The sequence below is a fragment of the Perna viridis genome, chromosome 6, assembly GCF_037379345.1.
Source record: "Perna viridis isolate PV_CMFRI_1.1 ecotype Kerala chromosome 6, ASM3737934v1, whole genome shotgun sequence".
Taxonomy (NCBI): domain Eukaryota; kingdom Metazoa; phylum Mollusca; class Bivalvia; order Mytilida; family Mytilidae; genus Perna; species Perna viridis.
In genome coordinates this window covers 38128737-38141369 of record NC_142450.1, presented here as the reverse complement: position 1 = coordinate 38141369, position 12633 = coordinate 38128737, and the positions used below count along the sequence as shown (strand labels likewise).

The 12633-nt window shown below is 33.0% G+C and overlaps 2 protein-coding genes across 2 annotated transcripts; both read right to left on the bottom strand.

Moving 5' to 3' along the window:
• Nucleotides 1-6988: 6988 nt before the first annotated feature.
• On the bottom strand, nucleotides 6989-8947 carry LOC148614846 (uncharacterized). Its single transcript, XM_088589273.1, has one exon. The coding sequence runs from the start codon at nucleotides 7765-7767 to the stop codon at nucleotides 7159-7161; it is 609 nt and encodes a 202-aa protein (XP_088445399.1). The 5' UTR covers nucleotides 7768-8947; the 3' UTR covers nucleotides 6989-7158.
• Nucleotides 8948-10570: 1623 nt separating this feature from the next.
• Nucleotides 10571-12540, bottom strand: LOC148614845 (uncharacterized). Its single transcript, XM_088589272.1, has 2 exons — nucleotides 12451-12540; nucleotides 10571-12015 (listed from the first exon to the last, which is right to left on the bottom strand). Exon 2 carries the CDS (start codon nucleotides 11760-11762, stop codon nucleotides 10719-10721), a length of 1044 nt encoding a protein of 347 aa, XP_088445398.1. The 5' UTR covers nucleotides 11763-12015; nucleotides 12451-12540; the 3' UTR covers nucleotides 10571-10718.
• Nucleotides 12541-12633: the final 93 nt, after the last annotated feature.

Sequence of the window (12633 nt, the reverse complement as noted above, 5' to 3'; positions counted from 1 at the left end):
GACATTATTTGCTATTTTCTGTCAATTTTACACATGAAAATGACAAATTTTCTAATAAAAAGGAGGGTGACACCCCCCTGCAACCTCCCCCTGAATCCGTCACTGGATAATATAGATCAAGCGTAAAACATGGCCGCCATTGCTATTTTTAGACCCCAGGGGACAAGTCACCAATTTCTACATATATCTCAAAAACTATGTAAGACATTGGAAAATAAATGTAACTTTCCTAGCTCTTCAATAGTCTATTTGGGTCAAGTAAGAGAGTAGTCAAGGGAACCAAGATTCTAGCGCAAATCAAAAGAACGTACTCCAGGGACAAAGACCAGACATGGAAAACAGACAATCACTACATAAAGAACATAACGTAACTAAAATAATACATACAAAGCAACAAAAGTAAATGAGCAACTCGGAATCCACTAAAAACTGGGAGCATGGACCAGATGCACCGGAAGAGTAAGCGTCCTCTGCTATTCTAGAAACACCTGCCGAGTTCTCATAAAAATTCAAGTCCAGGGTAGACGAAAGAGGAAAGGAAAACTATGACACGTTGAACAAATAAGTTTTCATGGTGCAGATGGATACACAATAACGATCTGCGAGTTCATGGTGACGACCATAAAACTTCTGTAGTGATGACTTCAATTTTATAACAACATAACCCTGCTCCAGAAGCCTGATTGTAAGAAGTATAGCGCGATACAAAAGTCTGCGTACTTATGGCAAACTCTGTTATAACGTGTGAGATGTGATATGAAAACTCCATACGAGGAGCTGAAGGAATGCAAGACAGTTGACAATGCTGAATGATAATCATCACGTTTGTCGTAAAGTTTGGTCAATATGTTTCCGTTACCATCGATCTCTATAAGTGTAGGTCAAGATATGAGGCTGTCTTCACAGTGTCTGTGGTATTCTTGATCTCAAGTTCTATTGGCGAAAAATGACGTGTTTTGTTTTTTGTTTTTTTGCAGTTTTCGGTCAATATTGTGTAAACTATAATAAATACATGTAGAAAAAACTTTCATTTGATGAAATACAATTGTAATCCTTAGGTTAAGGCCCACACAAGTCTCTATTGGGTCAAATTGTCGGAAGACTCCTTGTTAGAGTTATTGCCCTTAAAATGCGAAAAATTACGTTTTTCTTTGCAATTTGAAAACTCTAAGAGATAAGGAAAAACTTTCATGATGAAATGATCCTTCTTATAAGACCTACAAAAGTCTCAATTGGGTCAAAGTTGTAGGATGACTCCTTAATTATTTGGAGTTCTTGCTCTGAAAGGCAAAAAAATGTTTAGGTCATCTGGCCTAAAATTAAAAAAGCTTTTGTTACATAAGGCCTACAAAAATCTCCATATAAAATTTGTCGGACAACTCCTTGTTAGAGTAATTGCCCTTGAAAGGAGGTATATGTTTTTTTTGTAGTTTTCATCCATAACTTTGAAAACTGCGACGTCGTCGCTGTCGTCCGTTTTCAACAAAATTTTATATTATAAATTCTTCTCCCCTGAAACTCAGAATTTCATGAAACTTAGTCACAATCATCCTTAGCATGTCTACTCCGAAAATCACATCCGTTATGGTCCTTCGCCGAAAAACATCGTCATCGTTACTAAATACAGGACATAGTCGTCTCACCATACGTTTTGGCTTAATTCTTAAAAACCGTTACAGATAAATGAAATATAAGACTTCGTATGCTTTTTAGTTCAAGGAGATCTATCTACCCTCCAAATTTGAAGTTGATAAAACAACAAGTTTTGCAGTTTTGCCGATTTTACCTACTTTTTTTCAGTCTTTTTTTTTGGTAATTTTCTTAAAAAATATAACAACTACATGTAGCTCACTAATTTTTGCTGTATGATCAATAAGTGATCAAATCAATCAACGGTGAAAATTTCAGAAAAAAATCTTCTATTTATTTTGCAGTGATGGCCTCTAAAATGCTGTTTTTAGGATTTCAGTTTTTGCCCGTTATCTAGAAAATGAAAGCAAATTAATTACCAATGTGTAATAAAAAATATTAAACATCTTAAGATCTATCATATGTGCAAATTTCAGAAAAATCTGTTTTATTTTCTTCGAGATATGCCCAATAAATATGATATTTTTGACAAATTCTTCCAGATATTGCCTATTATCATAAAAATGATAGCAGATAGTTGGACGAAGAAGAAAACAGATGATTAATGTAAAAAGCAAATAAGTATGACCATGTATTTTGACTTGTATCTTTGAAACCGTAAAAGATAGAAGAAATCTGCGATTGAGATTTCTTAGGCACTTTACCTTGAGAAGATTTCAAGCTGATTGAATTACCTATTTATGCATTAATGCCCCTTTTATTCATTTTTTACAGATTTTTTTTGCTGTTTTTTTTGTAATTTTCTAGGAAAGTATAGCAGCATTTTGTTTACAATGTATGAAGACTCTCTGCCGAGAATCAAATACCAAAAGGAGGAAAGACAACTAAGGCATGCTGTTACTTGTATAAAGGCGATTCATATAAATTTATTTAGTTTGCTCCATTAGTGTATACTCTCTCTCTCTCTCTCTCTCTCTCTCTCTCTCTCTCTCTCTCTCTCTCTCTCTCTCTCTCTCTCTCTCTCAACATCAACACGTGTGCGTAACGTCAATATAAAGATACAAATATATTACTTCAAAATAAACCTGATTATGAAAATGACATAAGTAAAGTTGAAACCGTTTTCTGACTTTTCGAAATTCACAGGTTATAAATAATCTTGAAAGTAAAAACAAAATGTTACTCGATAACGATAAACAGTTTTCTTTTGTGGCACTGTGTATCTCTATGGCATGTAACATCATATCTACAGGAAATCAAATAATGTACTTCTTCAAATAAAAATACGCATCCCATAAAATAACTGCATTAGGTATAATTTTTCCTGTGTTCCTCTTCATTTATTAAATTTTGCGTTTTAACACATCTTATGTAATGAAATTGTGAAAGAGTTTGAATTGTTGAAAGTAGCTTTTAAAAAAATAAAATAATAATAATCCGGCGCAAAAGTACAAAGTTTCTCGACAATGATTAATACCAATTAAAATAAAAAAATACAACTTAATGTCAATCAAAGTACTCGTGTACTGAATCAATTTATATCGACCGTTTGAATTTTAACACCTCAAATAATCGTAAAATTGAAAAAAAAATATGGGGTAAAAGGAAAGTACAGCGATATGATTCAAACGTATCTCAAAACAAACTTATTGTTATAAATGGTTAATATTGGTCTCTTTGAATTATTTTTAAATTCACCATTCTGATTACGAAGGACATTTAAAAAAAAACATGCACATCAGAACTCATAATGCATCTTAGCAATGCGCCAGTTTTCTTAATATTCAGGTTCGATATCGGTTTACATGGAACACCTAGATGAATGTTCACAAAACTCTCCGACATAGTGCATAATTGAACTACAAAGTACTATTTGGCCATTCTCAGTTTATAAATTTTCAGGTCGGAATTCAATGTATCGACCTCCAGGTTGAAACTGTCTGATAAAACATTCAAACTTAAGCCATTATCATTGAAACAAATAATATCTCTAGATACATAAGCTTTATAGATGAAGTACTAGAAGTTATTACTAGACACATAGGGCTCATACTTCACGTACATTAACATACAAGTAAACGCTAAAGTCTCAGAATATTAGGTCAACAATCGTGTCTGGCAAGGTACAGACACATTAACCAAGCACATACAGCTTTGTTATAATAAAATACACATGACCAAAATTCCCATATAGAATGACTATTGCAAAAAGCAATAACACCAGACCAAAAATGACACGGTTCCCGAGAAATGCATTATCGAAATTCTTACGCCATCGTCTATGCAATGTTTCATTTTTATTTGTCATCTCCAGGCTTCCGATGATACAGAATACAGAATACAGAAGTTTGTTTATCAAATCAAGGAGCTCATTACTGAGCATATTAATTAATATCCGATGTGACGAGGTACCCGTCATAAAAATACACGATACAGTGAATGATACATCAGGAAAGTTTCGGGGTTTATGCTCCCCTTTTTTTTAAAAAAAATGCCAAAATATGCCAAATCTTCCAGTTGGTACTCAGCATTTCTCTTTATAATTCAATTCTATGATTGATGAAAAGACAGTGAAACCTGTCTAAAGCGAACACTTCATTTGGGCAAACCGGTTAACTGTGTAAACCAGACAACTTCTTAAATTCCGTCAAAATAATTTCAATACTTTTTAAACCTGTGTAAATCGAACACCTGTCTTAAACAGACAAATCTTCTAGTCCAAACAGGATTTGGTTTAGACAGGTTTTGCTGTACTTCTCAACTTCATTTGCATACAATTGAGAAACGGATTAGTTCAAAAACAACACTTTATCTCAATACCGAACAAAGAAAAAAAAATGATTTTGCAAAGTGAATTTCTTTACTAACAAGAATCTGGGGAAGCGGTTAGATCGAATTGAAATGCCAATAATTCGTAAATATATGTTCACGTCATTAGGCTGAAATATTGCTTGAGAAATAATTCATGGGACGTTTGGTTGTGTACCCATTTACACATGTGCTCGGTATTTAAATTAGATTATTTTATAACGAGCGTTAGCGTTACCATCAATATAATCGTAACGGGTCTATATATATGACGTATTGATATCATTTGACGTCATATAATGTCTTACTTCATGAAGTATAAGGTCTTCTCCCTAAAAAAAACTATACATTGGTAATTTGTGCCCCCCCCCTTTTTTAAGAAAATAAAACGATGTATAATATAATCTTGATTTTTGGTGATTGTTTCCAATGCATCTGTAAAATCTGTTTTCGCAAACGTATTGTCAATCATCACTCTAAGTGTATGTATGAAGATTAGAAAAATGGAGTTTTTAGTCGTAGCAGAATTCAACTACATGTAAATTTAATTGCTGCAAATATCGTCTAAACCCGACTAAACTCTGACAATTTTATTGATATTCTCTTGACGTTAAAGTCAAAATATATTTGTGCGAAAGATTACCATGAATCACTAAGTGTCAATACTTTTACATGCTTCTTAGTTTGCGCCATACTTAATTAGTAAAAGTCTATTAATATTAGTATGGTTTATCACCTGTATCAGTAAGTTTTCAAATAACACCAAATATTGATAAAATACAAATAATACATTGTAAATTCAACATAATAGTAAACACCCTTTTACTTAAAATCAATACACTGTACAAACAAATTCTCTTTATATTCCCTGGAAGAACTGTAAACAATGTATATTTATTTAAGTAATGGTTTACTTAAGGGTCCTTATGTATACCGTGGTTTTGTGCACTCGATATACAGTTTGGGTATTGGCAATTTTCATCTTTCAATGCAACCGTATAGATATTGAAGATAATTTCAATACAGTGATTTCGCGTTGTCATTGTAGGAATATGAAAGACAGACAATACCGTTTTAAATTGTTATGTATTTTGCTAAATGAAAATGTTCCTGTATAGAAATGTAAATTAATTTCTGACAGTACCAAAGCACAAACGTCCGTCTGTTTGCTCTAGGAATTTTTTCCATCTTAGATTCTTCGTTATGTAGAAACGCTCAGCCAAACATATACAAATTTATGTTTTCATTCTATGAACAATTATAATCAGTCAGAGCATTTAATAGCAAAATGGAACTAAAAAAAAATCTGTCTTCGGTGTCAATACACATTTTTACGAGCAAATTCATTTTTAATAGAAATTTTTGTATCCATGTTTTTTTTTTTAAATCCTGAAGGTATATCATAACTTCATCTTTGAATGTGCAATGTATGTTTTATAAATAAATTCATTTACAGATAAATGTTTATACAATGTATAATCTACACCACGAGATTAATTAAAGTTAAAAGCACCCTCCGTTTTTTATAAGAACTCTGAAAATGACCACTTTTACATTGAATATAACGAAAAAGAAAAAGAAGTCTTAAACATGTATTGAACTATTAATTGGACAGTATCAACTTGTGACTCTACATTCGTACATGTGAACCCTTCAAAGAATCAAGCATGAAATATAAATGACCGATGCTTAACTTCATTTATTCAAAAGGCTCTATGTATGATTTAAATGTGATATAAATGGTCAGAAATAACACGATTAGATAAATACGGATTTAGATAAGTAATCGTTTTGCTTGAAAAGGTTTTGATAATTAGCTAAGTCATTTTTATCGGCACTTAAAAGCAGAGAGCAACTACTTGAACAGCTTGTAAACAAAGATAAAACTGTATTTGGGACTAAACTTAACATATGTACTATTATTTGTTAGTTATATAAACCCATACGGGTTCAATAACAGTTGTTTTCTCGCATGATCTACAGTAAAAAAAGACTACAAGAAAGTGACTTTAAAAGAAGTCCCTTTATTTCGCCCTTCTTTTCATGTTCAGACAGCCAGTTTCGGCTGACAGACTTCACTTCAAGATTTGTATCTTTCCCTGTACCGCTGATCCATACTTAGTCTATCTTTTATCTTTTTTATTCTCTGAAGTGTCTGGAATAACTCATTGTTCTCTATCTCCAGGCTCAAGGACTAATTTCCAATTACTACTGCCCTGATGATAGAAACAAAACTAGGGACAAAGTACCTATAGCCTGCGAACTGCTCTTATCGTTTTCTGTCTATTATTTGATTGGCAAACCTTCCACAGCACCTGCTCTAGTATTGAATTAAACATCGTTCTAATCAACTCAATGACAAAAAGCGAGATTTTCTATGGAAATGACCCTTTTAACACGACTTTGACAAGAAAATAAATTTGGTTTAGTAACTTATATGATTATCTTCTTGAAAAAGCTCAAAAGACACGAGTATAAGAGGTGGGAAATATTGCTCAGTTGAATCCTTGTATTCTTTTGTCCCTTGCTTAAGTCTACATTTTGAAATATATATAGAAATGATACATCAAGACAAAATTACACACCTACATCACATAATAAACACGATCTTTAATGAAATCACAAATTTAAAAAAAATCAGAAAAACACAACTTCCTTTTCTTTATGGTTTTTACTCTCCGTTTAAAAAGAAAATAGTAGCAGTAAATTCCTTGTGTTGAACACCATATAAAGCACTGGAAACTTAATCACAATAATTCATTATTCTATTATTTCTATAACAGCTCTGAATTTAGGATTAGGTCTCCGATGGCGTCTATATCGCTTTGCCAATTTTTTCACACACGATAAATGTTTCGAGAAGTGGTCCATGCCATATTCACTACTTTGTAGAAAGTCTTTAACGGGCACACTTTCCCTTACATAAAGTTCAGACTTTGTAGATTGCGTTGATTTTGTGGATTTCCCAGACTTAGTTGATTTGACATATACCGCACTACCCGGGAGTGTCCGTATACTCTTCTGTGATCTACTTGACACAACTTGTGGCTTTGATGGTTCTTTCCTTTCTGCAGTTATCATTTTTCGTAAATCTTGATATTGTTGTTCCAGGAGTTCATGTCGTGTGGAATTTACTTGGCTAATAGGAGATTTTGAGCGTCTAGCAGAAAGTTCAGCAATGATATCACTTGTTTTGGCTGCTTCATTTTTTCTAGACATTAGCTCTTCCCGTTTCAATGTTCCTCGATGCGTCCAAGATGGCGAATAGCTTCGTCTGGGTTTGACACTGTCTTTTGGCGGAGTTTTTATTCGGATCGGTGAGAACAATCCCTGCCCTCGCCATGATTTATGTGTCATTGCTACGGACATTGTTTTTTTTTCACATGATTCAGATTGAATTCTTTACACAAGAAACGCAAACATGAGTTCTACGTCATAAGCTCCTTATAGTTAACTACTTATTAGATTAGCTATTATGAATATATTCGTCGGTAAAGTAAACTTACGGTCTATATCGTCTCTTAAGTAAACTGTTTCCAAAGTCCACGTTTAATTTGTTTTCAAATGTATTTCGCTATTCAAATATTGAAGTTTTTAGAGATTTATGATTTAACAAAATGAATGTTTATATATGTCAGCCTAGACATAAAGACATCGATACGCCGGAATTTAAATTTCACTCTCAAAAAACCTTCATCATCATGACAATCCATGAAACGACAGTCTTTTATAGTAACCCTCAACGAAGAAGATATGACAACACTGTCAATAAAAACTACTGAAATGGACACTTTGAAAAAGAAGGTTTATATTAGGTCTCGTTTACTCTGAAGTATTCCAAAACTCCACAGAAGTTAGAATTAAACATTTATAATACATGACTTAATGCTGATGCCTTCCATTATGTAAGTCCATAACAACTAACTTAGAAATAAAAAAAAATATCGATCTATTTGCATTCATACCAAGTGAAAAATAAAATAAGCTAAAGTTCTCCTTGATACACTTCACAACTCCATCATTGATAATCACATATATTTTTTTCGTCAAAATAATTCATGTTGTAGCCAGCCGTTTCCAGTCAGCAATTTCAAACGGAAGTCACACCATACACTATCATTTAAAACGTTCTATTAGAAGACGAAAATATGATGTGTCTAATTAATTGTTTCTCGTATGCACTTAAAGGAGAAAGTTTGTTGAACCTGTGATCTCATTCATATTTCTTTTAACAACGGAAGTATTTTACTTTTGTTAATTATACGTTTCATGCACTTTGGAATTGAAGTTTCCTGATCCTTCAGTAATCCACCTTTATCGTAACTTAATCTCTTGAAATTGAATTTAAATTTGAACCACGCTTGACAAAGATGTTCTTTATAACATGATAAAAGACAAATATCGATCGATATTGATCAATGATCATGTTGTACTGTTAATCAGTTTCACCTTAAAGAACCTATTACATATTTATATATCTAAAACATTTAATAAAGCATTCTCTATACAAAAAGGTAATAACTTACACGCACTACCGAGATATATACTCTAGGACCTGTTAACATTTCAGTAAGGTACTATCTCTTTACGGAAAAAGGAATGCAAAATTAAGTGTGACTGCCTCTCAAACCATAACAGTCTTTAGGTACTGATGTATAAGATTTCAAAGCATTTATACAAAAATCGTCTCTGTCTTTTTAAAGAAAATTTAGTTTTAGAGGTTTTACTCTCAAGAACTTTCACGTCAATATTCGTCACCCAATTTATCTACAGCTTTCATCGAAGATGGTTAAAATCCTTAAAAGTATAAACACATTAAATGATTATGATATTGTACAAATATTTTTCTAAGGCTTTTATTGTTCAGTGAATATATTGATTTAAAAATATACTTAGTAATCATATCATCTTGAACGTCATCTATTATTTTTCTAAACGTGTATGAAGAAATGCATTTAAAACAGCTTTCATATTCATATACATATACAGAAGTAAAGCTCTTCAAGAAAGAAAGGTACTGCATAAGCAAACTATACTTAAGAACGGGGCTCAAGTTGTCTCCTTTTTTCTTGTTCAACATTCGAATTAAAAATGAAAACTCTTATAAGGAATATCGGAAAAGTGTTTATTTTCAAAAATAAGATATTTTCCATTTAGAACAAACCCCAAACTAAGTCCAGCGCCCTAGACCACTTAGTGCAGGCGGTGTTGCCATAGATGTCACATCGGTACGAGTTCGAGTCCCGCGGAGGGAACGACCAAAAATTTGCTTCGCAAATTTGACTGTTCTAACATCGTTGGGAATTTTTCAGACCCTTCTATAAGTTTACATATCTTCCCTGTATCAATTTGATCCGATGGAGCAGTGTAGCGAATAGAGTCGTCACATTCTGAGACGTTGTATATATGTGACGACTGTATTCGCTACACTGCTCCATCGGATCAAATTGATACAGTTCTAACAGCAAATTTGACAGTTCTAACATCGTTGGGAAGTTTCAGACCCTTCTATATATAATATATATAATATAAACCGTTGAAGGTCGCATCCCCTCATCTACCGGACGCGACCTTCAACGGGCAGCACGACCAGCGTATCACGAATGCAAGAAATTGTTACCCTCGGAACACATGGTTTAAATAGGGGACTTACTGTTCGTGTCTCCGTGTGTATGTTTTAGCTCTACTTCCTTTGTGTTATGTGTGACTTGTTTTATTTTGTCGGCTGTGTTTCTTCCTCTCTTCTGCTGGCACTCTGATATTTTTTTCATTTTCAACCATCTCTTAAAATTCGTCAATTTAGTGATTTGAATATTAATGTCTGGTATCAATTATAAAGTATAATTGTCTAGCAAAACTAATTATTGGAAATACGAATAAAGAATTTTGTTAAATAAACAATTGCATTGTATTCATCTCCCACAAAAGTAGCACACATCGAAAATCAATAGGAATTTCTGACATACAAAGCCAGGTTTAATAGTGTTTTAATTGAAAAAAGAATAGATTGATTCTTCTTTCAAAATTACCTAATAAATGGCTCAGATAACTCAAATGGATTCTATCCACATTTTAGGTGACTTCATAATCGAAAAAAGTTTTTTTGATTCGCAAATAAGTCTACCAGATAAGCATAAACAGTTTAAAGGAGTAATTATGAAAAAAAATTGATCAAGGAGAATGTCCAGGGATGACTTGATTACAAATAAAGGACACACCGTCTAACCTTCAAAACGGAGAACACGGAACAAACGATAACCCCTTATGGTCCCCTCGAATTCACACAAAATAATATCTACAAAACAACATTCATCAGACAATCAAGTTGTCTTGGTGACACCCGAGCGTGTCGATTTTAAATCTATGCAAATCAATCTACAAGAAAGCAGAACAATCCATAGTTTGTCATTTGAATCAACTACAATGCTCTGACAAGATATGTCATCGCAAAAGCTACTGATTGACCATCTAGTAATAAATATCCCATTCTCATTGATCACCTCTATAAACCGGCCTGAGGCGGTTACCATCAGTATTTCGTTCTTGGTATTAGTTGCCAGGGAAGATACAGAGAACAATGGACCATACATGTCTTTATGCTCTGGGTTACCCCTGTAGACGAAATGAGGCGTGGATTGTAAATTAAGAACTACAACGAGACTTCGATCACTGCCATAGTTTTCGCAACCAGCCAGACATATATGACCATTGTTGTTCTCTGTCATTGAAGTAACATGTCTTATTATTTTTTTCCTGTTAAACACTAACTTTACTTCTCTGACGAACACTGACTTGCTTGTATAATATTGAAGATAAGGAACATCACAGGAAAAACATCCACATCCCTCCCTCTTACAGACAAACACAACAAGTCCACCTGCTCGTCGTACCAGAAAAATTGGTACAGAGTCGGGGGATGTTTGTCCCTCGTAATGATTTAGAAAAGTTTGAATTGATAGGGAGTTTTCAAATTGTACCTTCTTCTTAACTTTAATCCGAATGATTTGGTTTTTGTCCTGGTTTAGAATCAAAAATATTCTCTGGTCATCAATTGGTCTTAGACAAGAATAATTTCCCTCTAGCTTGACGTCATGAATGACGCTTTCAGTTTCAATATCAATAAGCTTGCATTGGTGATCACCTGAATACACCCATATCAGTGTTGGACTAACTGAACTTATTTCGACGATCTGAGATATATCCGTGTTAAAGGACACCAAATACTTTACTCGGTGGTCTTTTTGCGGATACGGATTGTTTTCAATTCTAAATAATATCTTAGATTGTTCTGAGGATGTTATTTTCTTATCCAGCTCTGATGATAGCACATCTTTTGCCTTGTCGTTTGTTTCGTCATGGGACATTTCTGAAAATTCAGCAAGCAGATTTTTCGTCTTTTGATAGATTTATCTGCGTTGTAGACGGAAATTGAATACATTTGTGGCAAAAGGTCTTTTATCCAATGTCTTTACTTTTATCCGGTTTATCCAATGCTTGCATGTGTCACAATTTCACAAAAAAACTAAATGTTGACTCTGTTAATGAGCAAATGTCTTAAATATTCATCGTATATTTGAAAATGTATTCCAGTATTAAACCATCAATTCATTAAACTTCCTGAAAAGAAATCGTCAGTTTCCAGTACTATTACAGTATATTATTGTGACTATATTTTTCCTTTTTCTTAAATTTTGTTTTTTTTTTAAACGAAAAAGGATGTTTGCCCTAGATACGGTGTTTGTAAGATTTCTTCCGCTTGTAAAGAAAAAAATAATAGCAGTTCAAATATTGTAATATGCTATAATTTCCTTAGCGGTAGTTACATTCTTATATTTTATCTTCATATGCTTCATACTTAATACTGATGTCTTCACTTTTGTGGTACATACATCAAATTTGATTAAACACAAAATCAGAATGTCTCGGCTAAAGAAACTGAATATGACAGAAACAAATCAAACTGCACTTTTTATGCTAATGTTATATGATGGCTTACACCAAACTGCTTTAAAATACACAAAGCTTGGATTCAAAGAAAATCGAAATACTTACAATTCAAATATCTGAAAAGGCTGAAAATCTGCAAATATTCATGTAAAAGGTAAAGTACACTTACTATCATATATATATATATATATATATATATATATATATATATTGTTGAGACGTAATACACATTTGCAATGTATGTGTATGTTACAACAGGATGTTGTAACGATACATCACATTTTTGTC

Bases quoted from the DNA above. Each gene is read 5' to 3' on its own strand.
- LOC148614846 (XM_088589273.1), bottom strand. From the start codon at position 7,767: ATGTCCGTAGCAATGACACATAAATCATGGCGAGGGCAGGGATTGTTC.
- LOC148614845 (XM_088589272.1), bottom strand. From the start codon at position 11,762: ATGTCCCATGACGAAACAAACGACAAGGCAAAAGATGTGCTATCATCA.